General features: G+C 35.0%; 1 protein-coding gene across 7 annotated transcripts in view; it reads left to right on the forward strand.

Moving 5' to 3' along the window:
• Window positions 1-22,250, forward strand: part of Lrfn5 (leucine rich repeat and fibronectin type III domain containing 5) — a 292,776-nt gene that overhangs the window by 121,294 nt on the left and 149,232 nt on the right. For 2 of the 7 annotated variants that reach the window (XM_052738593.1, XM_052738592.1), the window contains one exon: window positions 16,926-17,101. The exons of 2 other annotated variants lie outside the window; for them this stretch is intronic. In XM_052738593.1, the coding sequence (XP_052594553.1) occupies window positions 17,017-17,101 (85 nt within the window). In that variant the 5' untranslated portion in view covers window positions 16,926-17,016. Of the gene's footprint in view, window positions 1-16,925; window positions 17,102-22,250 lie in introns of those variants that run through there. 3 more of the 7 variants (XM_052738594.1, XM_052738589.1, XM_052738591.1) reach the window with 3 other exon arrangements.

The raw sequence follows: 22,250 nt of genomic DNA on the forward strand, positions 1-22,250 counted from the left end.
TCCCAGCTGGATCAAGAATAGAGAGGGAGGAGACCATGGTAAATGAAGACCACATGAGAATAGGAAGAAGCAAATGCTAGAGAGGCCCACAGAAATCCACAAAGATACCCCACAACAGACTGCTGGCAATGATCGAGATACAGCCCGAACTGACCTACTCTGGTGATGGGATGGCCAAACACCCTAATTGTCGTGCTAGAAACCCCATGCAATGACTGAGGGATCTGGATGCAGAGATCCACGGCTAGGTCCCAGGTGGAGCTCTGGGAGTCCAATTAGTGAGAAAGAGGAGGGTGTATATGAGCAAGAATTGTTGAGACCAAGGTTGGATAAAGCACAGGGACAAATAGCCAAACAAATGGAAACACATGAACTATGAACCAATGGCTGAGGGGTCCCCAACTGGATCAGGCCCTCTGAATGGGTGAGACAGTTGATTGGCTTGATCTGTTTGGGAGGCACCCAAGCAGTGGGACCAGGTCCTGTGCTCATTGCATGAGTTGGCTGTTTGAAACCTGGGGCCTATGCAGGGTCACTTGGCTCGGCCTGGGAGGAGGGGACAGGACCTGCTTGGACTGAGTCTACCAGGTTGATCTCAGTCCGCGGGGGAGGCTTTGCCCTGGAGGATGTGGGAATGGGGAGTGGGCTAGGGGGAAGGTGAGGGGGGCAGGAGTGGGGAGAACAAGGGAATCCGTGGCTCATATGTAGAACTGAATTGTATTGCAAAATAGGCTGGAGAGATGGCTCAGAGGTTAAGAACACTGGCTGTTCTTCCAGAGGTCCTGAGTTCAATTCCCAGCAACTACATGATCTATAATGAGATCTGGTGCCCTCTCCTGGCCTGCAGGCATACATGGAGGCAGAATGTTGTATACATAATAAATAAATCTTTAAAAAAAAAAAAAAGACAAGTGACAGCTCATACTGGTGAGGATCTGAAGCAAGATAACACTCCTCCATTGCTGCTAGGAGTGAGTGCAAACTTGTACAGCCACTTTGGAAATCAATATGCTATTTTCACAGAAAACCGGAAACTGATCTACCTCAAGACTTAGCCATACCACTTTTGGGCATATACTCAAATGATGCTCAATCATACAATATGGAGACTTGCTCAACTATGTTCATAGCAGCTTTATTTGTAATAGCCAGAACCTGGAAACAACCTAGATGTCCCTCCACTGACGAATGGATAAAGAAAATATGATACATTTATACAACGGAGTATTACTCGGGTATTAAAACATGGCATCATGAAATTTGCAGTCAAATGAGTGAAGCTAGAAGAAATCACCCCAAGTGAGGTAACCCAGACACAGAAAGACAAACACAGTATGTCTCACTTACAACTGGATTTTAGCTATAAAGTAAAGTACTACTACGCTACAATCAACAGAGAGGCTAGGTAACAAGAACTTGAGGGGGAATACTCTAAAAACAGATTTAGTTGGACTGGTGTTGGGTGGGAGTAGGAACATGAGGGAGCCAAAAGTGCACAATGGAAAAAAGAAAGCATTTTCAAAAAATTGTGCTGGCTTAACTGGATGTCACTTGTCTTTTTTATCTCAGCCTTTATGACATGTGTAAGATGGAATCTCAAGTCATTTTGATTTGCATTTCCCTGATGGCTAAGGATGTTGGACATTTCTTTGAGTGTTTCTAGGCCATTTGAGATTCTTCTGTTGAAAATTCTCTGTTGCCAGGCTGTGATGGCGCAGGCCTTTAATCCCAGCACTTGGGAGGCAGAGCCAGGTGGATCTCTGTGAGTTCGAGGCCAGCCTGGTCTACAGAGTGAGTTCCAGGAAAGGCGCAAAGCCACACAGAGACACCCTGTGTTGAAAAACAAAAAAAAACAAAAAAAAACAAAACAAAAAAAAAACAAAGAGAGGAAGAGAGAGAGAGAGAGAATTCTCTGTTTAGCTCTGTACCTATTTTTAATTGGATTATTTGTTTCTGTTTGATTGTTTGTTTTTTGATGTCTAGTTTCATGAGTTCTTTATGTATTTTGGAAATCAGTCCTGTCAGACGTGGAGTTGGTGAAGATCTTTTCCCATTCTGTAGACTGGGGTTTTGTCCTGTTGATTGTGTCCTTTGCTTTACAGAAGTTTTTTTGTTTCCTGAGGTCCCACTTAACAAATATTGATCTTAGTGACTGTGCTACTGAGTTCTATTCAGGAAGTTTTCTCCTATGCCCAAGTGTTCAGGGCTATTTCTCATTTTCTCTTCTGTTAGGGTCAGCTAGATCTTCAAGTAATATATTGCATAGGTATGGAGAGAGTGGATAGCTTTGTCTTATTCCTGATTTTTAGTGCAATTGTTTTAAATTTCTCTCAATCTAATTTGATATTGGCTATCAGCTTGCTGTATATCACCTTTGTTATATTTAGGCATGTCCCTTGTATCCTTGATCTTTCCAAGACCTTTCTGATGAAGGGATGTTAGATTTTGTCAAAGGCTTTTTCGGCATCTAGTGAGACGATAATGTGTTTTTTTTTTTTTTTCAGCTTGTTTATATGATAGATTTCATTGATAGATTTTCATATGTTGAACTATCCCTGCTTCTCTGGGATCAATCCTGCTTCATCATGGCCAATGAACTTGTTGATATGTTCTTAGATTCAGTTTCTGAGTGCTTTACTAGGTATTTTTGCATCAATGTTTATGAGAAAAATTGACCTGTAATTCTCTTTCTTTGTGGAGTCTTTGTGCACTTTGAACATGAGGGCGACCATGTTCTCATAAAAAGAATTTGACAAAGTTCCTTCTGTTTCCATTTTGTGTAAAAATTTGAGGAATATTGGCATTAGCCCTTCTTTGAAAATCTGGTAGAATTTTTCCCTGAAACCATCTGTCTCTGGGCTTTCTTTGGTTAGGAGACTTTTAATGACTGTTTCTATTTTCTTATGGGTTGTAGGCCTACTTAAACTGGTTATCTGATCTTGATTTAGTTTTGGTAAGTGGTAACTATTAAGAAAATGTTTATTTTTTTAGATTCTTCCAATGTTGTAGAGTACATATTTTTGAAGTATGACCTAACGATTCTCAGGATTTCCTCAGGGTCTGTTGTTTTGTCCCCCTTTCTGTTTCTGATTTTGTTAGGTTGAATAGTTTCTCTCTATCTTTTAGTTAGTTAATATAAAAGTGTATCTATCTTGTTGACTTTCTCAAAGCATCAAGTCTTTGCTTCATTGATTCTTTGTTTTGTTCTCTTTGTTTCTATTTCATTGATTTTAGCTCTTTGTTTGATTATCTCCTGCTTTCTACTCCACTTGGGTGTGTTTGTTTCTTTTTGTGCAGTAGTTTTCAGGTGTGCTGTTAAGTCACTAGTATGAAATCTCTCCAAATTTTTTATGAAGGCACTTCGTGCTATGAACTTTTTAGCACCACTTCATTGTGTCCCATAAGTTTGGGCTTGTTGCACATTCATTTTCATTGAGTTTTAGGAAGTCTTTAATTTCTTTCTTTCTTTTTCCTTGACCCAGTGGTAATTCAGTGGAGAGTTGTTAAGTTTCTATGATATTGTAGGTTTTCTGTTGTTGGTGAAATCCAGCTTTGATCCATGGTGGTCTGATAGGATGCAATTTGCATTCCAATTTTCTTGTACCTCTTGAGACTTGCTTTGTGACCAAGTACATGGCCAATTTTGGAGAATGTTTCATGAGGTGCTTAGGAAAAAATGTATTCTTTTGTGTTTGGGTGAAATGTTCTGTATATATCTGTTAGGTCCATTTGGGTCATAATGTCTGTGAGCTCCAGTATTTCTCTGTTTAGTTTTTGTCTGGATGATCTGTCCATTGGTGAGAGTGGGTTATTGATGTCTCCCATAATTATTATGTGTGGTTTGATATGTGATTTAAGCTTTAGTAGTATTTCTTTTACATATGTGGGTTTCCTTGTTTTGGGGGCATAGATGGTGAAAATTGAGATATCATATTGGTGGATTTTTCCTTTGATAAATATGAAGTGATCTTCCCCATTTCTTTCGATTAATTTTGGTTTGATGTGTATTTTGTTAGACATTAGAATAGGTTCACCAGTTTGTTTCTTAGAGTCATTTGCTTAGAAAATATTTTTTCCCATCTTTACTCTGAGCTAATGTCTATATCTTATGGTAAAGTGTTTTTCTTGTATGCAGTAGAAGGAAGGATTTTGTTTTTTCATCCATTCTTTTAGTCTGTGTATTTTTATTGGGGAATTGAGTCCATTGATAGTGAGAGATATCCATGTTCAGTGATTTTTAATTCCTGTTATTATGTTGTAGTTTTTGATGGTGGTTTTGTGTGTGTGTGTGTGTGTGTGTGTGTGTGTGTGTGTGTGTGTGTGTGTGTATTTTCTTTTAGTTTGGCTAGTGTGAGATTATTTATTGCCTATATTTTTATGTGTGTAGTTAATTTACTTCAGTTGAGTTTTCCTTCTAGTATCTTCTGTAGGGCTGATTTTATGGACAGACACTTTTTTATATTTCACTTTATCATAGAATATCTTGTTTTCTCTGTCTATAGTGATTGAAAGTTTTTCTGGGTATAGTAGTCTGGACTGGCACCTGTGGTCTCTTAGAGTCTGCAGCACATCTGTCCAGGCCCTTCTGGCATTTAGAGTCTCCATTGAGAAGTTGGTGTAATTCTAAAAGATCTTCCTTTACATGTTATTTGGCTTTTTTTGCCTTGCAGCTTTTAATATTCCTTCTTTGTTCTGCACATTTAGTGTCTTGATTATTATGTGGCAAGGATCCTTCTTTTCTGGTTTAGTTTATTAGGTTAGGAACATTTTTTTTCTAATTTTTTTTTTTTGCCTTTGAGCTGGGAATTTTCTCCTTCCTCTCTTCTTATTATTCTTAGGTTTGGTCTTTTCATAGTGTCCCAGACTTGTTCAGCAGAGAGTTGATGCCCAAATTTGGGACTGCAGTTCTGGCTCTGTCTGATTTGTGCAGAGGAACTCTGGGGTTTATTATCCTGGAGGTTTAGCTGGGCAGGCAGAGACAGGACAGGAGATGGTGTGGGAGTGGCTTACCTGGTTTTAGGGGAACTGGCCTGGCCTTTGATGGGGTGGAAAGCTTCTGTCAGAGGTGTAGGCTGAGAGATGGTGATGAGAAGAAGAGGGGCAGTTGGAGTTATGCTTGGAGAGTACAGGTTGAGGGATAGTCTGACATGGGCTTCAAGGTGTTGGCCTGGACTCTGGTGGAAGAGGAAGATATGGTTAGAGGAACATTTTTGTTCCTCCTTAGTTTCTTCATTATAAATATCCTTCAAATTTAGCTATAAAATTAAAAATAATAAGGATAAAATAAAAAATAAAAATAAAATAAATAACCAATGTCACCATGTACCAAAATACCAGTTACTTAGAACATCCTTAAGTTTACTCTCTCTGTGCTCATTTATTTCCTGTTACTTCAGGCACACTGCCTGCTCTGCTTTCCCAGTCTTACAGTAACAGGCATGCAGGCTAAGGCTTTCTTCCAGGACTCTGTTCAGTCAATGGAAAGAGTCTGGTGGTGAGGCTGGCAGCATCTCTCCTGTGTGTGTGACTTTTCAACATCTAGAGGCTGTACTTCACTGGGAAATCTGCCATTAGTCAAATTTATTGAATAAATTTGCAGGGTCAGCCATCACAAAATGCACACACAGACGAAATTAGTTGAAGTTGCTGTTCTTAAAAAAAGGAACACAAATACAATTGTCTGTAACTACCTCTCTGAGAGTTCAAATGAACAGTTCAAACAAATCTGTGATGCAAACAAAAAGAATGGGAAAAATAATCACTAAACACAAAAGTTTAAAACTGTGACTCATGTAGATAAGTTATTTTAATAAGCCTAAGATTCTAAAAGAATAAAAACATATGCACTGTACCACTTCAAATAATGACAAAAATTCACTATCAACTATGAAATGTACTGTATTTTAGAAAAGAAGAATTAAATTAATTAAATACCTTTCAGGATGCTTATATATGTTGACATGTCTGCTTATTCTCAATTAGCATTATAATCAAGCATCATCTTTTATTCTATATTTATAAATGATAGTTATTCATAAATATTATTATTCATTCTAGAAGAATCTATCCATCAAGCCTACTGCATAAGGTTAGGGAAGTGTGCAGATTTTATAGCTTCCTTCCATATGATTTCATGAGTCTCCTGATTCTAATGTTCTTAACTCAGTGGAGGGTCTGAGCATTTTAAATGAGAGACATTCTTATCACTTTGAAAAACTGGCTCTTCAATTTTAATGGCTCTATCAAGAACTGATCAACTATGTTGGTTTTATTTGAGGTCTTTTAAAAATTAATTTACTAACAAATGATTTTAAGAATCCACTCATTTGGGTTTAAAAACAACCTTTTAACTTAATCCCTGGAATAGCCATTCATTTATATATGGCATCAGCTAAAAGCAAATCTTAGCTGCACTTTCAAATCTAGGACCGGATTCCATTATTGAGATGGCTTTCATTAGTTAATCAAATAGTCAGTCATATCACAATATCATGTGTTACCTGTCATCCATTTTTGCAAATGTTTTATGAAGTTCAAAGAAAAATATCTGAGTGAGAGCATCTGCAATTTCAATATTTCTTACCTTTATTAAACAGTGCTTAAACATACTCTGATTTCAAAATTAATATGTAGGATATGGGATTTATTAAGCTGAAGACATTCTTTTCAGTTTATGCACCCCACTTTTAGTTCAGCAGAATACACAAAAGTTACCAACTCCCATAAGTATAAAGGTCATCAAAAGACTTTTATCTAAATATAGCAATTATTGTAGAGTAATAATTAATGTAAATATCACTAAATATTGTGGAACAGTTTCACAAAGCAAAATTTATGATCTATTATGTGATCAATGGTTCATATAAAGACACAGGTTGATTTTTTTTTTTTTTTGCTTTTTTTTTTTAATTCTGGAGAGATGGCTTGGTGGTTAAGAGGACCTTTGCTTTTCCTATAGTCTTTCGGGGGAACTGTGTTTTTTTTCTCATATTCATGTGGCAGCTCTCAACTATATGTAACTCCAGTCAGAGGCTCTATCGCCCTCTTCTGGTCCCCAAAACTACTGCATTTGTGAGGTACACATGTATTAACACTCATGTACATGAAATAAAAATTAATAGAATATCAGAAAATTTAAATGATAGAGATGTATGAAGAAACTAATATCAAAATACTTAATTGCTGAAATCAAAACACTATGTCTTTAAATATGGAATTAATATTCATAAAATCTATTGTTCTTCTTGCCAAATATTCTGTGATATTGAATATCATAGTTAATTGAACAATTAAGAAACAAAGTCCAATCTATTTCAAACCTGAAACAAAATAGGACCAGACAAAGACATAGGAGTATGCTGGAGAAATAGCTCAGTCAGTAAGGTGCTTATGCAACAATAGACACATAAATAGAGTTCCCTAGTATTCACATAAAACCCAGGTGAGGAGATGCACATCTGCATATCCAGGACTGAGTATGTGGAGACAGAAAGAATCCAGGAGCTCAGTGGTCAGTCAAGGTAGCCAATCAGTGAGTTTCTGGTTCACTGAGAGCCTAAGACTTGAAATAATTAAGTAAATGACTAAAAAAAAAAATGAGAGAAGTTGATTGATGCCTTCACTTGCACATGTGCACCTGAACTTACATGTGCACATGCAAGAACACACACACACACAATACTACAGGAAAAGAATTCTGTAGAGTATTGTGTCTTAGGAACAATGATTGCCTTAGAAACAAAAATTATCAAATATAGTTTGTTGTCAAAATTATAACAGAAAATGATTGATTGTTATTTGTTTCTGGAACAGGAAGAGGGTTCAATATAGAAAAATCAGTCAAGGCAATATAGACCATAGACAAATGAAGAAAGAGCAGCACAGAAATTTTTCTGTTGTTTCTGATGAAGAATCTGAAGTAAACTCAAAATTGTATTATAAATCATCTCAATTAACTGGGAATCAAAGTTATAAAAGCCATGCATGGAAAGAACCAAAACAAAACAAAACACAGAAACCATCATGCTCAATGGTAAATAATTAGACTAGCAGACCAAACAATTAGGTAAGAAATGTTTAAGACTAGCTTGTGTTTGAATCTCCAGAAATCCTACTGGAGTTCTGAATGATACACCATGTTCTAGATGTGACTTGATGAGGCCCAGACAGTTCAGTGCAAAGTTGAAGCCCGCCATTATAAATTACAGTTTTCTGTTAGTATCAAAGCTGTACCTCTGGAAAATAACTTTTAATGGTTCATGGGATTAATCCCTTATACTTATTTTATATAGAGACTTTAAACGCATCCCTCACTTTTAGAGTTATGGTTCTGAGTGTTTTTAGCTTTTGCTGCATGATATTTCATTTTGACATTTTGTGCTCATCCATTAAAGCTGTGGGGACATTTTTCAATCTTAGGTTGTGTCAGTCCCAGATTCACAGACTTAATAAGCTGTGTTACTTATGTCCTCTGTCAAGTAAGGGCTAAAATGCTGAAGAAGAAAAGGCCCAAGGACTGCAGAATTACCATATAATGCAATAAAGTGCCTTCAGATACTGTTTTGTATTCATCTGTAGCACTGCGTCCTTCCTTCTGTCATTACCTACAGCACTTTGGAATCTGACCTTATAGGGAATTATTGCAGATGTCCTCTGTAGCTCTTTTATCTCTTCTTTCCAATGGGCTCTTTGTCATCAGAATGTTTTCTAACTGAATCACAAGTTTCGCTTTAGAACCTATTTTTCTATGTGAGCCATCTTTACTTTTAAACATATTTTCTTCAAGAATTATCTTTAAATATTTTGATGTGTGATTTTTCCTTTATCTGCATTTAAAACCTAGTAATGTGCATTTCTCAAGTTCTTATTTTCTGTAGTAAATGAGTGCACTGGATGCTGCAAGGCATATAGTTTTCCTCATGTGGTCTGGGTCTCAAAATACATAGCAATAAAATATAAAAAGTCCAATACATATCATTATAGGGTGACTTTTGTGTTTGTTATAAGTGAGGTAAGGTATTTGTATTTGTTTTATAATTAAGCCTTGGTAATCTCAAACTGATAATCCTTCTGCCTCATACTTCTCCATGCTGAGGTCATAGGTATGTACCAACATGTCCACGGATAATGGAAAATTTAAAGTGAAATATATATATAAGAATACATCACTGGTAGAGTACCAGGCAACACATAAAAGGTCATTTCATCAAGGGAATATAGAATGCTAACATAATATGTTTTTCATCATGTGTCCATATAGATACATACTAATCTGGATAAAACATGTAGGGGGGTGAATCTGACTTCAACAGTTCCTACTCTTTCATGTTTTAACTTTGTTTTGAAATCTTTTGCAACAATCCCAGTGTACTTCTTGCATTTTTCCATATTATCCAAACCTATATCAATTTTCAACAGAGTTGAACACCAAACTCCCAAACTTGGGTATATCTAACATTTTTTTCTTTTTTTAAAAAATTCATTTGATTTTTAATTTTCCAAAAATTTCACAGCAGACACAGCCTCATATTCAAACACACTGGTCTATATATCTATATTAAAGTATTGTAGTTTATATATTTATGTAGTTGTTTTACTCACCCACATGTAACATGTTAGAAAGTATCTACAATATTTGTTTATATACCTATATGAGAGTTACAGATGTCTATGAAAGAGCCACATAATGAAAAAGTATATTAGTCAATGAAAAGTGCTGTATTATTATTTGTTTTTGGAAGTGACTACATCTTGTTTTAAACAGGGTTTGGAAAAGGCAAAGTAATTAAATGTTACTCTTAAATGTGTTCTGAATTTTTGTTTTAGTAAAGTAATGGAATACAGTCTGAAAATGTTGACCCTTAAGATTCTTTGGAAGTTCCCTGATGTACCATTAAACAGATTTTTCATAAAGCTAAAAAAAAGAAAAGATTCCCATATAATATAGGCCCACTTTCTTCTTAACCTCTGTCTATTATAATTAATATGAAAATGAGGTGTTCAAAACTTACTTGTGCAATGAATAGTAGTAAGCAAGAGAAACATGCCCTTTCTATTCTTAACATTAAAAACTGATTTCTTTTCCATAAATATGTATATGTGCTACAATTTTGAAGAAAAGACATGCTTTGAAATTCTCCTTACATGTATTCCTCAAAATTAATATTACTATGTTTAGGGGGTTATAGCCTGGTTACTTCATAAAATGATTTCTGATATGATATGGAGATGGTGATACTGTATGGGAAGATGGGAAGGGAAAAAAAGAAAAAAGAGAAGATGACAAGTCATGGGGAGATGCAGAGGAAAAGAGACCTTCCTTACTTTCCCAGGGATAAGACGACTTCAAACTTTAGAGCAAATATGTGATCTCAGAACTTTTAACTTGCAAATTCCATTTCTGTGTAACAAAATAGAAATAAATTTCAAGAAACCTTAGCTGATAACCTTTCAATTATGAAATCATATTTTTTTTTTCGAGACAGGGTTTATCTGTGTAGTTTTGGTGCCTGTCCTGGATCTTGCTCTGTAGACCAAGCTGGCTTTGAACTCACAGAGATTCGCTTGGCTCTGCCTCCCAGGTGCTGGGATTAAAGGTGTGTGCCACCCCTGCCTGGCATGAAGCTATAATTTAAATCATTTAAAAACTGTTTGTTTATTTTGATTCCTATAATTTTTAAAGCATTAGTCACATGAGTCAAAATAATTTATTATCTCTGTAGTCTTTTTGTACCTATTTTACATACATCTCATTTTTTGTTTTAGAATTTGACTTTAGAGATTTCTTAAGATCATTTAAATCTCTGCACTCAATCTCTTTTTCTAATGTGAATTCAATCTGTTTAAATTTTGCTTGCCTTAATGGAAAAATAACCAGTCTTACTACATTTTGTGATTGCCATGTAATCAGCTTCCTCAACCCAAAGTGAGCTATCTTTCAAGTCAAAGTGAACTATCTTTCAACTCAAAGTGAGCTATCTTAAATTATGCACACTATTCCATGCTCCTGACCCAGAATAATGCCTGATTGTGTGTGTGTGTGTGTGTGTGTGTGTGTGTGTGTGTGTGTGTGTGTGTGTGTCAGGAGGAAGTGTAGTGTCTGAGTGCTTACACGTATGTTAGATAAATATAATATCATCTACTTAGAAGCAAGCTATTGATGTAGGTTGAGACATCTGTTCACAGTTTTGAGTGCTGCTCTGGCTCAATAAAGCAAATTCTTCCCTTATAAACTGGTTAAAACATTGATTAAGATAATATTTTTTATTACTTTCCTTTACCAAAGGATGTGTGTGTGTGTGTGTGTGTGTGTGTAAGTGTGTGTGTGTAAGTGTGTGTGTGCTTGTCAATAAATATAGAGCAAAACCTTTTGTTAGAGAAAGATGGAAGACACCAGTAGAGAAATAGGAATTTCAAATTTGGGCTCATTCTTGCTTTGAACTACTTCAAGACACAAATTTACTTTTTCTTTAATGTGGCATATGCACAGTCTAATGCACAGAGGTTTTATAGTTAAAGTCCAATTCTGGAGATAGATCGTTTCTTCACTAAACCAATGGTTAATTTAATGCCTTTTTGTGTCTAGCATCCATTATTTTTGGACTATCACGAAATTTAGTGAACAAATTAACCATGAAACCAATGCAGATCAGTCATCTCCTCTTGCTGTCCTGTGACGGCAAAGTCCTTCACCTTGGCCAGTGGGTTACTAAGCAACAGCATCACTAAGTTACTCCAAGACTTGTTTGCAGGAAATTACAAGTACAGCAGTACAATTTTTAGGTCACCAAGATTTATGTTTTATTGAACTGCTGAACTCTTGCTGATAGAGGGAAGGGATGATGAGTTGCGCTAATTTTCCATGTGACATTTACATAAGTGGCAAGAGCCCCAGTAGGGCACTAATTTATTTGTCATATGATCTTGGAAGTGGGCTATTATTTGTAAACATTTTCCTACAGCAAATAGTTTGTGCTGTTTTTATCCACTGACACAAGATTATTTCCATTTTTAATCAGTGTCTCTAATTTAATTTTAAAACTACCTAGGCTTAACAGTGTTCATGCCGAGAAACTGTTTTAATAATAGTGTTTATGCAAATCTATATAATCATTTTTGGCTGGAGAAACTAATTCACATGAAATAATTATCAAAGTTATTTTGTCTGTGGTTTGAATTATTTTAGGTTCTTTTCATTTCTCTTATCTGACACATGGATTTGCTGTACTGATGAATGAATGAAGGCTATTTAGTGCATGCTGGCTCTAAACACAGAAACACATTTATTTTACCCTCTCTTCAAGTGCTTGGATTATAAACATAGGCCATTACATCTGGATATACTGTTGGTACAATTAATCTTGTGTTTTGAATAGTCTACTAAAGGTAATGGCTATATGAAAGCTATACTTTTATGATTTTTAAGTAAACAATTGAAAGACAGTGAACGGATGAGACTTGATTGCTCATGTTTTAAAAGTTGGCTTTGTGCAACATGTAGAACAAACACCAAGATAAGTAAATTCTTACTTTTTAATTAAGATGATTATAGGTACCTTAACAAATGGCAGCTCCACGTTAATTATAAGATAGATGTACTGTGTGCTGGGCTCATGAATATTCAAATTTTGTGAATTTAAGGGAAGTGGATAGTAAAGAGTATATCATTGTTGTCCTTATAGATTCCAAAGACCTCCTTGGTTGTTAATATGTTAAAGTTACATAATCTTAAGAAAGGAAAGAAAATTATTATGAGCTCTGCATGGCACAGTTTCATATCTATGATAACTTGAAATAATTAAACACTTGTATGTATTTATAACAGCAATGATTAAAGAGGAGACTGTGAATTTGGGAAGATAAGGGAGGCTATGTAAATACATTTTCATTAAATAAAAAAGTAAAGAAAAATAGTGTAAATGCAGAGTGACTAATTTAGTTTTACCCATTATTTCAGGGTAAATCTGGTTTTAGAATCTTACCATCACTAATAATGAGATCCAAGTCAGTTTGTACTTTCAGAGAACTGATGATCACTTAGTGAGGCTGTTTTAGGCTCTTAGTGATGATGTTTAAGTATGGATGCTCATCTTAGAAATAGGTATCCTATTAACTTCTAATGTGTTTCACAAGTTCTCTGAGTTCTTAGAGATTTTATCATTGTTCAAGAAAATTGTTATATGGGGAACCATATTTCTTGAGAATACATGAATATAATAGGTGTCAAATTTTGTAAGACTGTGAGACAGCCACAGCAACAGCAATTTGGTATTAAAACTAAGTATCAGAATTCATTATACGACATTTAATTTCAATGTACTCTCAAGGAATAAAGAAAAACTTTACATGATAATGTAGGAAAGTGACAGTATCATAATCACAAACTCAATTGCTTTCTTTTACTACTGCACTGATCTGTATATGTGAATGTTACTGTAGAATCTATGTGATCTTTGTATTATGACAGAAATGCCTGAGGCTACTGACTTAATATTAAAGAAAATATCCTTAAAAGTCACATTCTGGAGGTGAGAAGATGACTCAGCAGTGAAGAATACTTACTGCTCTTCTAGAGGACCTGGGTTTACTTTCTGGCACCCACATCAGGTGGTTAATAACTTTCTGTAATTCAATTTCCAAGGGATCTAACACCCTTCTACCTCCATGGGCACATGCACATGCACAGTGCACATAAAATATGTAATCCAATGATGAGACTGGAAGATATATGTGTAAAATTGAGCAGTCATATCTTTAGGAAGGAAGGAAAGTGGGCAAGAGAAAGAGAGGGGAGAGAGAGAGAGAGAGAGAGAGAGAGAGAGAGAGAGAGAGAGAGAGAGAGTTGGAGGGGAGACACCATCGGTATGTCCCAATAACTGAATGAACTCATTCCAGTCCCCATCTCTTAGGAGTCCTAGGCAGTTTGCAGGAGTACAAACCTGGGCACTTAAGCTTTAAAACATAGAACTCTGTAGGGCATACATCCAAACTAAACCACAACCTTTAGTGATCTAATGGACTCTTATTTACATCGTGCTGTACAAGGCATTTTGTGGAGGTAACTGGTCATCCATGACAGGCTTGATTCATTAGGTACTTACTGTTTGACCTTCCCCGAGGTTTGCTAGATTTTCTTTTTTTACTTTATAGAGCAGTCATAAAAGAACATGCAATCACCTAATGTGGTTCTTGGAGTGAATTTTGGAAACATGAGGTAACATTTATTTTATGATATGTGGCACATAGCAAATTCTTAATAAAATTTATTGCAAGAAAGAAAATTCATATCATACATAAATGGATCTTTACCTGAAGAACTGAAGTTTGGGTGAGGAGTATGACATTTCTGGTGTGGTACATGCTTTGAGAAAATAGAATCCTGTTGACCTTAGGTAATTCCTGGATAACAGTCTGGAGCATTTATATGTTGTAACTGTGAAATGGTATAAGATACAATTACAGACATCAAATTTCATTTTATTGTATACCATATCTTTACCGAAGAGGCAGAACCATGGTCAGGACTTCAGGGACAAAGTCAATCTATGCCCTAAGCATTTTATTTCTGGGACTTATGTATGCATTCACAAACATGTATGAAATGCATGGCCTCAGAACTAAGTACTTTTTAAACAGTTATATTTTTGTGAACTGATTTATTTACTTTAATGAAATATTAGGTTGTCTATACAAAACAAAATGGATTAGTGTTCTCTAAGATATATTAAATGAAATGAGCAGGCAAAATTGGGTGCAGAAATGTCCTGTATATATAAGAATCTACATACCCTGAGAGGAATTTTTTGCTTTGGAGGGAGTCTCACTTTTTTAAAAAAATTTTCTTTTTAATTATTATTATTAAGAGATTTTTCTATTCATTTTACATACCAACTACAGATTCCCCTCTCCTCCCTCCTCCTGCCCCTAGCCTTTCTCCCCAAACCACCCCCATTCCCACCTCCTCCAAGGCAAGGTCTCCCATGGGGAGGGAGACTCACTTTTTAAGTTCCTTTAATTACTTTTTTAATCAATCAAGCATATATGAATATAAAATTAGTTTAAAACATCCATGGAAACTAATAAATGAATAAACACAGATGTTGGGATATAATTGACTTGCAGTTATATATGTGATACATCCTATCTATTATATAACTCCATAAAACTTCATATTTTATTATATTAATGTTAAAAGGTATAGAATTCATTGAAGGATTCATAAACTATTAAAAATAAACTTTATATACCTTTATGCAATTGTATAGTAAAACATGTTTTTATTTTAAGTTTTTCTGAAGATTTCAGTATTAAAATAGAAAATTTCAGTTTTCAAAATCCTGCTCTACATGGGAATTGTTATTGATCTTGTATTTTTTGTAATCTGAGGAACAATAGTAATGCTATGACAGTCCATCAACAACATGTACATCCTCCCATTCACTAGTTTATATTAGAGAGTTTCAGTGTTTTCAAAACTTTTCCCATTATGTCCATGAATGCACATAGGATATTGTAATCATATCCATCCCTGATTCCCTCCCTCCAACCTCTTCCCTATTATGTAATGATTTTATTTTTACAACTTCATGTGCTCATTTTGTAAACACATGTCTACTTCATTTTGCTTATATGTCCAAGACTGTAGGATCATCTTCTGTTTTCTGGCTAGCCTCTCAGGGGCTGAATTGCTGAAGAGTACTGACTTTCTCTTACCCAGAAGTCATCATTGGCTAAAACTCCTCACATAAGGGTGGGACTTCATAAGTCCCCACTCTGTCCATTCTAAAATTATCTAGCTTAATCTTGGGATGGTCTTGTGCATGCAGACACACTGTGGGGGCCATTTCAGTACCGATTTTAAAATAGAGAAATCACTCTCTTAAGTTTAGATTTATATTTAGGCATGGTGAAACTTGTTTACAATTCCAGGACCAAGGAGGCTGAAGTGGGAGGATTGAGGTTTTACAGCCAGCCTGGGTTATATAGCAGGGCCCTGACTCAAACAAATTCAAAACAGAAAACTTACAAATTATTCCATTCATCAAATCTTTAATATTGGCATTATAAAAAGTGTCATATAAGTAAAGTTAAATCATATTTGTTTCATCTTATATACATTATTTATTGTCATATTTTGAAAATAATCAGTGCTTATGCTTCTGTGGGTATTCATTACAGTCTAAGTAAAATTAAATTCTTTTAGTAATTTTAAAGATATTTTAAAAATTAATAGCTGGCTTTCAAAATGTTAGGTTGGAATATTAGCTGGAACTTTTATAACAGCTCTTAGATGAGAAAAATTTAAACGTTGCATCTCACACAGGGTGACAGTCAAACCTCTGAAAAGAGAAGCAATTGTTGCACATCAGACACTTTCAAAATGCAAATATAAGCTTTAACAATTCGATGTATGTTACATGATTATAAGTACCTTTTCTCCAGACATGCATATATTGCAATGTATTGATTTTTGCCTTGAAATAAAACACAGTTAATATAAACAAAGTCTGTTATTCTTGAAGACCAAAGAGGGCTATGTTAGATTTGTTCCTTGCTATATCTAATGTTATGTCTGTGCATTTACCTGGGACATAGCAGGACCTAATTAAAGAAGCATGAGTTATACAACAAAATGAATTAATTCAAAGATAAAGAATATTATGTGGGATATAATCATTTAAGCTCCCTACAGTTTTGAGAGAATAACACACCTTCCAAAACTAAAGGCAGAGTGTTGACATATTTATTGGAATGAGAACATATTGCACATTTCCATTGGAAAGCTTTTTATGCAAATATATTTGAATTCTAATTAGTGAACATCCTAATATGAGTTGTGATTGAGCATGTAATTATCAGAAAAAAATTCCAGATACTTTAAAAGCATTTTTGATGTCTTTTCTTTGTTCTGTTTGCCTCCTCTGAAGAGTCCCTGTATCCATTCAGCCAGGTGCTGAGGAGAGATGTAGTAGCTGACGGCCCTTCCCTCCGACACTATTCTCAGCACCAGCTTTGGAGATGCGTTCACCCTGTTGGTCTTCTGCAGTAGCCAGGCCGAGTGCTGACTCCTTCATGGTAGCAAGGAACTCTTCAGGCTCCAGAAGTAAGTTGCACGATTCAGTCTCACCATTGCCAGGAAGTTGAAAGACATGTTTGGGAGTGTAATTGGAAATTTTGCAAACTGACAGGCAAAATGAAGTCAGAATTATTCATTATTGATTGCAATTCTTTTCTGAATATGAAAAGTCTACTAGTTTTTATGTTGATATCCAAATCATTATGAGACTTTCTGATTTGTTGTCATACTCATGATTTGCATGCATTGCAAGATATAGTTGCCTCCTTGTGTCTTAGACAACATAAAGGTTAAAATAATTTTGTGGCTATGTAAACAGATTCAGAATGACCACGTATTGCATCAAACTTGCTTGAGTGAGTTATGAAAACAAAAGGCTATAGGTAGAAGAATGGGTTGGTATTGTGAATAATACTTTGCCTGATTGACTGGATTATGGAATGCAATGGTGTCTGTTTCTTTCAGAGTTTATGATAGCCTATAAAAACACACATTTGGGCCGGGCGGTGGTGGCGCACGCCTTTAATCCCAGCACTCGGGAGGCAGAGCCAGGCGGATCTCTGTGAGTTCGAGGCCAGCCTGGGCTACCAAGTGAGTTCCAGGACAGGCGCAAAGCTACACAGAGAAACCCTGTCTCGAAAAACCAAAAAAAAAAAAAAAAAAAAAAAAAAAAAACACATTTGAAAAATAAAAAAAATGCCAATTACATGTAGGAAAATGAATTGCAAGTAGAATATTTGAATACATGGCAAACTATACAATGCAAAATCTGCACATACCAGTCAAAGAAGTCGCCTGCTATACGTTTGTCTATGATTTTCCTAAATTCTAGCAAACCAAGTAAATACATTGTTGCCTTGTTTGTGTTTTTAAGATGTATAACTCAAGAATTTATTTTCCTGGAAAAATAAATCTTTCCTAAACCATTGTTTTGCTATTTTTCAAATTTTATGGTTTTATTTGAGATATTTTTCCTGTTTTTCAAATCCTTTATGTATGTATATATGTATATATAACATACATATATGGTTTTCAAATATTATATATCTGTCTTTCAAATACTTTATAATAAAATACATGTACACAACACACAAAAATATCTCTATTATTACTCTAAGGTATGTATCATACCAAATGTCCACACAGAAAATAACTGAGTATATTTTTATAAAAAGTAAATTTTAGTAAAGCAATTACTTTTATTGTTCTTTTATTAAAACACACGTATATGGTTTTCAAATATTATATATTTGTCTTTCAAATACTTTATAATAAAATACATATACACAACACACAAAAATATCTATATTATTGCTTGAAGGCATGTATCATGCCAAATGTCCACACACAGAAAATAACTGTGAGTGTATTATTATAAAAAGTAAAGGTTTAGTGAAGCAATTGCTTTTATTGTTCATTTATTAAATGAAACTCATGAGTCAGATATTGGAGTATATACCTGATAGATCCACAGAGCAACAGAGAAGAGATCAGCTGACCTTGCCTCTCCACCTTCCCGGATCGAAAAGGCCACCGATCTCTCTATCTTCCTGTTCCTTCCTGTTCCTTCCTGTTCCTTCCTGTTCCTTCCTGTGTCTCTCTATCCCAATCTGGGTTTTCCAAAAACTCTGAGGTTAATTCTCTAAGGTTAATCAGCTTAATGTTGATTCTGCCCTCTGATTCAAGGTTTAAAATTATTGGCAGTCTTGAGAGTGTCAGAATGTGATCAAAATATCCCACAACAGTTTGGCTTAACTTCAATTGCGAATTAGTTATTCTGTTTATCAAGTGAAATTATCTTGAAGGAAGTGGGGATGAGATGCCTCATAAGCGTAGGTTAATTTACCAACACATCACAATGCCAGGATGCCTTCAATAAAAATATCTATGCCGTTAGTGGAGAATGAAGATTGGTGTTAATAATTTCTGTCTTTATTATGCTACTAATTATGTAAGATTAAAGCAATCAGCAAGACGCCTGTTATTGCTTTTATGCCCAAAGTCATGTTAGAGGACTACATTTAAGATTTAAAAAGAACTTTTTTTATTGCAAAAAAAAAAGGATTTGTTATAACTGCAGTTTTTACATAAAATATGCAGTTGACAAATTAAAGTTATTTTTTCCAGTGTAGTATTTCCCTGTGTATATTTTATTTATTTCTCTAACACTGATACATGCTTTATTCATTTATTTTGAGGCTTGTATTTGCTTTATGACTCTTGACCATTTTATTGAATAGAGCATATTGAGAAAGACATCTTAAAATTTTCACCTTTTATAAGTTTAAGAAAATGAAAGATTATATCTATACCAGAGGTAACATCACACATTTAAACAAAACAATTAAATAGTTAACTATTTTTTTTAAATTTCTGCAGCCAAGCTTCACTTTTTCTTAATGAAAGAATTTAACTTTAGAAAAGCTGTTAGCTAAGGAAATTTATTTATGAGTGTGATTCCCTAGTATTAATCACAGGACATTGAAATCAAATACATTTTTATATACTGGCAGCTACAGGATACCAAAAGATCTATTTAATTAATGAGAGTGGAATGCTACAGGGAAATGTTTTATATATTGAAAACAATCATTGTAAGATAGTACTTAATGCAGTTTTTCTTTGGTTTTGTTTTTAAGTTACAAGTTTATTATTTTTAGAAGTGGAAACTTTCCTTCATTTCTGCTTTTTTTCCTTCCTTTTTTCCTTCTTTCTTCCCTTGCACCCTCTCTCCCTTTCTTCTTTCTTTCTTTCCTTCTTTCTTTCTTTCTTCTTTTTAAATAGGGAAAAATGTTAAGCTGAAAATCCTGCATTGAATTAATTACCTTGAAAAAAAGAGAAAGTAAATACATTCCTAGTTAGGAGCTAATTTCAAATATTTACTTGCAAACTCATAGCATATCACTAGTATTTCTCCTTAAAACAAGTAGTATTGCTTGAACAGGAGCTCTAGAATGAAATAGAAAATGCAGAAGCAAAAAGGAAAAGCAATGGTATACTTTTGCAATGGGATACACCTATTGTAACTCAGAGTAGTTGAGGTGACCACTGTTGTTATAGTGATATTTTTCTCTGTCATTCTATTTTTTTTTTGGCCAGCGAAAGCACACTTTATTCATTCCACCTCTTTCTAATTTACTTAAAAAAAGACTGTTGATGAAAATAAAGTTACACATAATCATGTCTTAATGAAGGTGATGTTATATACAAACTTGTGTGAGTACATGCATATCATGCATATGTAATAGTATATGTTAAGCTGTTTCTTGAATGCATAATAGCAATAACATCAATAAGCTATTATACCTTCTAAATATTAAGATTATTTTAATAGTTTATTCTGCACAAACTCCATATTTAAGATTTATAGATTATACCCTACAATGATATTGATCCTTCCATGAACATGTGTGGCATATTGTACTGAATAATTCTATTTAGCAGAGCTATTCAATGATTAGAAGTATCACTTTGCAATGCCTAATACTAATTAGTAAGCAGCTAATTCATTTTATTCTTTTAACCATTTTTATGAGACTACAAGTACTGTGCTCAGTGAGATAGATGCAATTTTCACGTATTATACATTTATATACATGAACTTAGAATACATGATCCACATAAATAAACAAAGTTAGGGTCATCAATAGGACAACTTCAAAACCCTAACTTTGAAAGCTTACCTGCTTATATGAAGTAAGTATAAATTAGATTCTGTAATTCCCAAATCAAGAGGAGAGTAAGAACATGCTAAATTATGCATTTCTCAGTACAAAACAAATATTCTCAGAGAAAGCCAACCTAAAACAGACTCTACCAATGTTATGTTCGCTACATATCTTTCCAGTTACTTTCAAAAAGATACAAGTAATTACCTAAGTGCTTTGCACTTAACATGTTTCAGAGGAATCTTAGTTACTTTTGAAATAGATCCTTTTTATTTCTTGAGCTGCTTCTGAAAGGCAATGACAGGGTCCTGTTATTAGGAAACAGGTTTGGGAGCATGGTGCCGATCTCTGAAGGGAAAAGGGAAGCAGATAAGGCTACTCACTAACATAAGCCATCAGCAATGAAGCAGGACCGAACTTGAATAGCAACAGAGAATTCCATTAGGCAAATCACATAACTTCTTTGCATTTGACAAATGATACCTCTCACCTAATCTGGTCTGATTTATGTACAAAAACAAGACCCTGCCTTTGCTCTTCTGAAGGAGGTACAAAAGAATATAACTCAAAATTCTCATTAAACCACAATTACACACGGGATGAGGATAACCCAGCCCAGAGGCAGCTACCCCAGGGTAAATAGGAACTGAAAAGTAGAAATTGTCATGTGCCTTACGTGTGGGAAATAGCATCATCCAAGACGATGGAAATAGATTTATTGTAAATTGAATTTGTCTGGCTTGCAGAGATAGATTTCAACCCTAGACAGCTATTAATGGGCTGATGTGTTGTCCTTTCGAGACACAAATCCCAGAAGCTGGAGTGAGAATACACAGTCTTCCAAAAACCCATAAGGGCTGAAAACAGAACTGAATGTGTCTTGGCTAGCAGGTCTTGATTCAGAGCATCTCTGCTTTCCGTGTCTCTGGTTTCTGTTGGCTCGCAGTGCTGCTGGTGCAGTATTTCCTACAGAGCAGTGCCCTGTGAAGAGGTATGCACAGATGCTCTGGCTTTGCAGATAGTGATGACTTAACATTTAGGGCCAGGAGAATTTAATGCCCTGTGAGGAGTACTCTCAACACTGGACTTTTAGTGAGTGGAAGCAATCTCCGTTGTAAGGTATTGGCTTTGAAATAAATGGAGACAAGCCAATTGATACTAATTCAACTGAAGGCTATCTTGGTTACCCTGACAAGAACTTTATCCCTATAGTTAACTATCATCTATCAGTGTGGGCAACTGTGGAGCATATGTCAGATTTAGAATATTCTGGGTATATGAATGCATCTCTCATCAACATTAAACAGAGTGTGGGAGGCATTACTTCAAGAAAAACCTTGGCAGCCTATCCAAAGACTACTTTTAGTGAAAATCCATGACTTACCATTGGAAGAAATTCAGAATAAAAGGATCTGAATGCTGTATTGATTAAAACCTCCAACAACACTTCCAGTGATTTTCTGCCACGAAGGGACTAAGTGATAGACTTAGAATTATCAACTGAAAAC

The sequence above is a fragment of the Peromyscus californicus genome, unplaced genomic scaffold (genome assembly GCF_007827085.1).
Source record: "Peromyscus californicus insignis strain IS unplaced genomic scaffold, ASM782708v3 Scaffold_15__1_contigs__length_86483966, whole genome shotgun sequence".
NCBI classification, from domain to species: domain Eukaryota; kingdom Metazoa; phylum Chordata; class Mammalia; order Rodentia; family Cricetidae; genus Peromyscus; species Peromyscus californicus.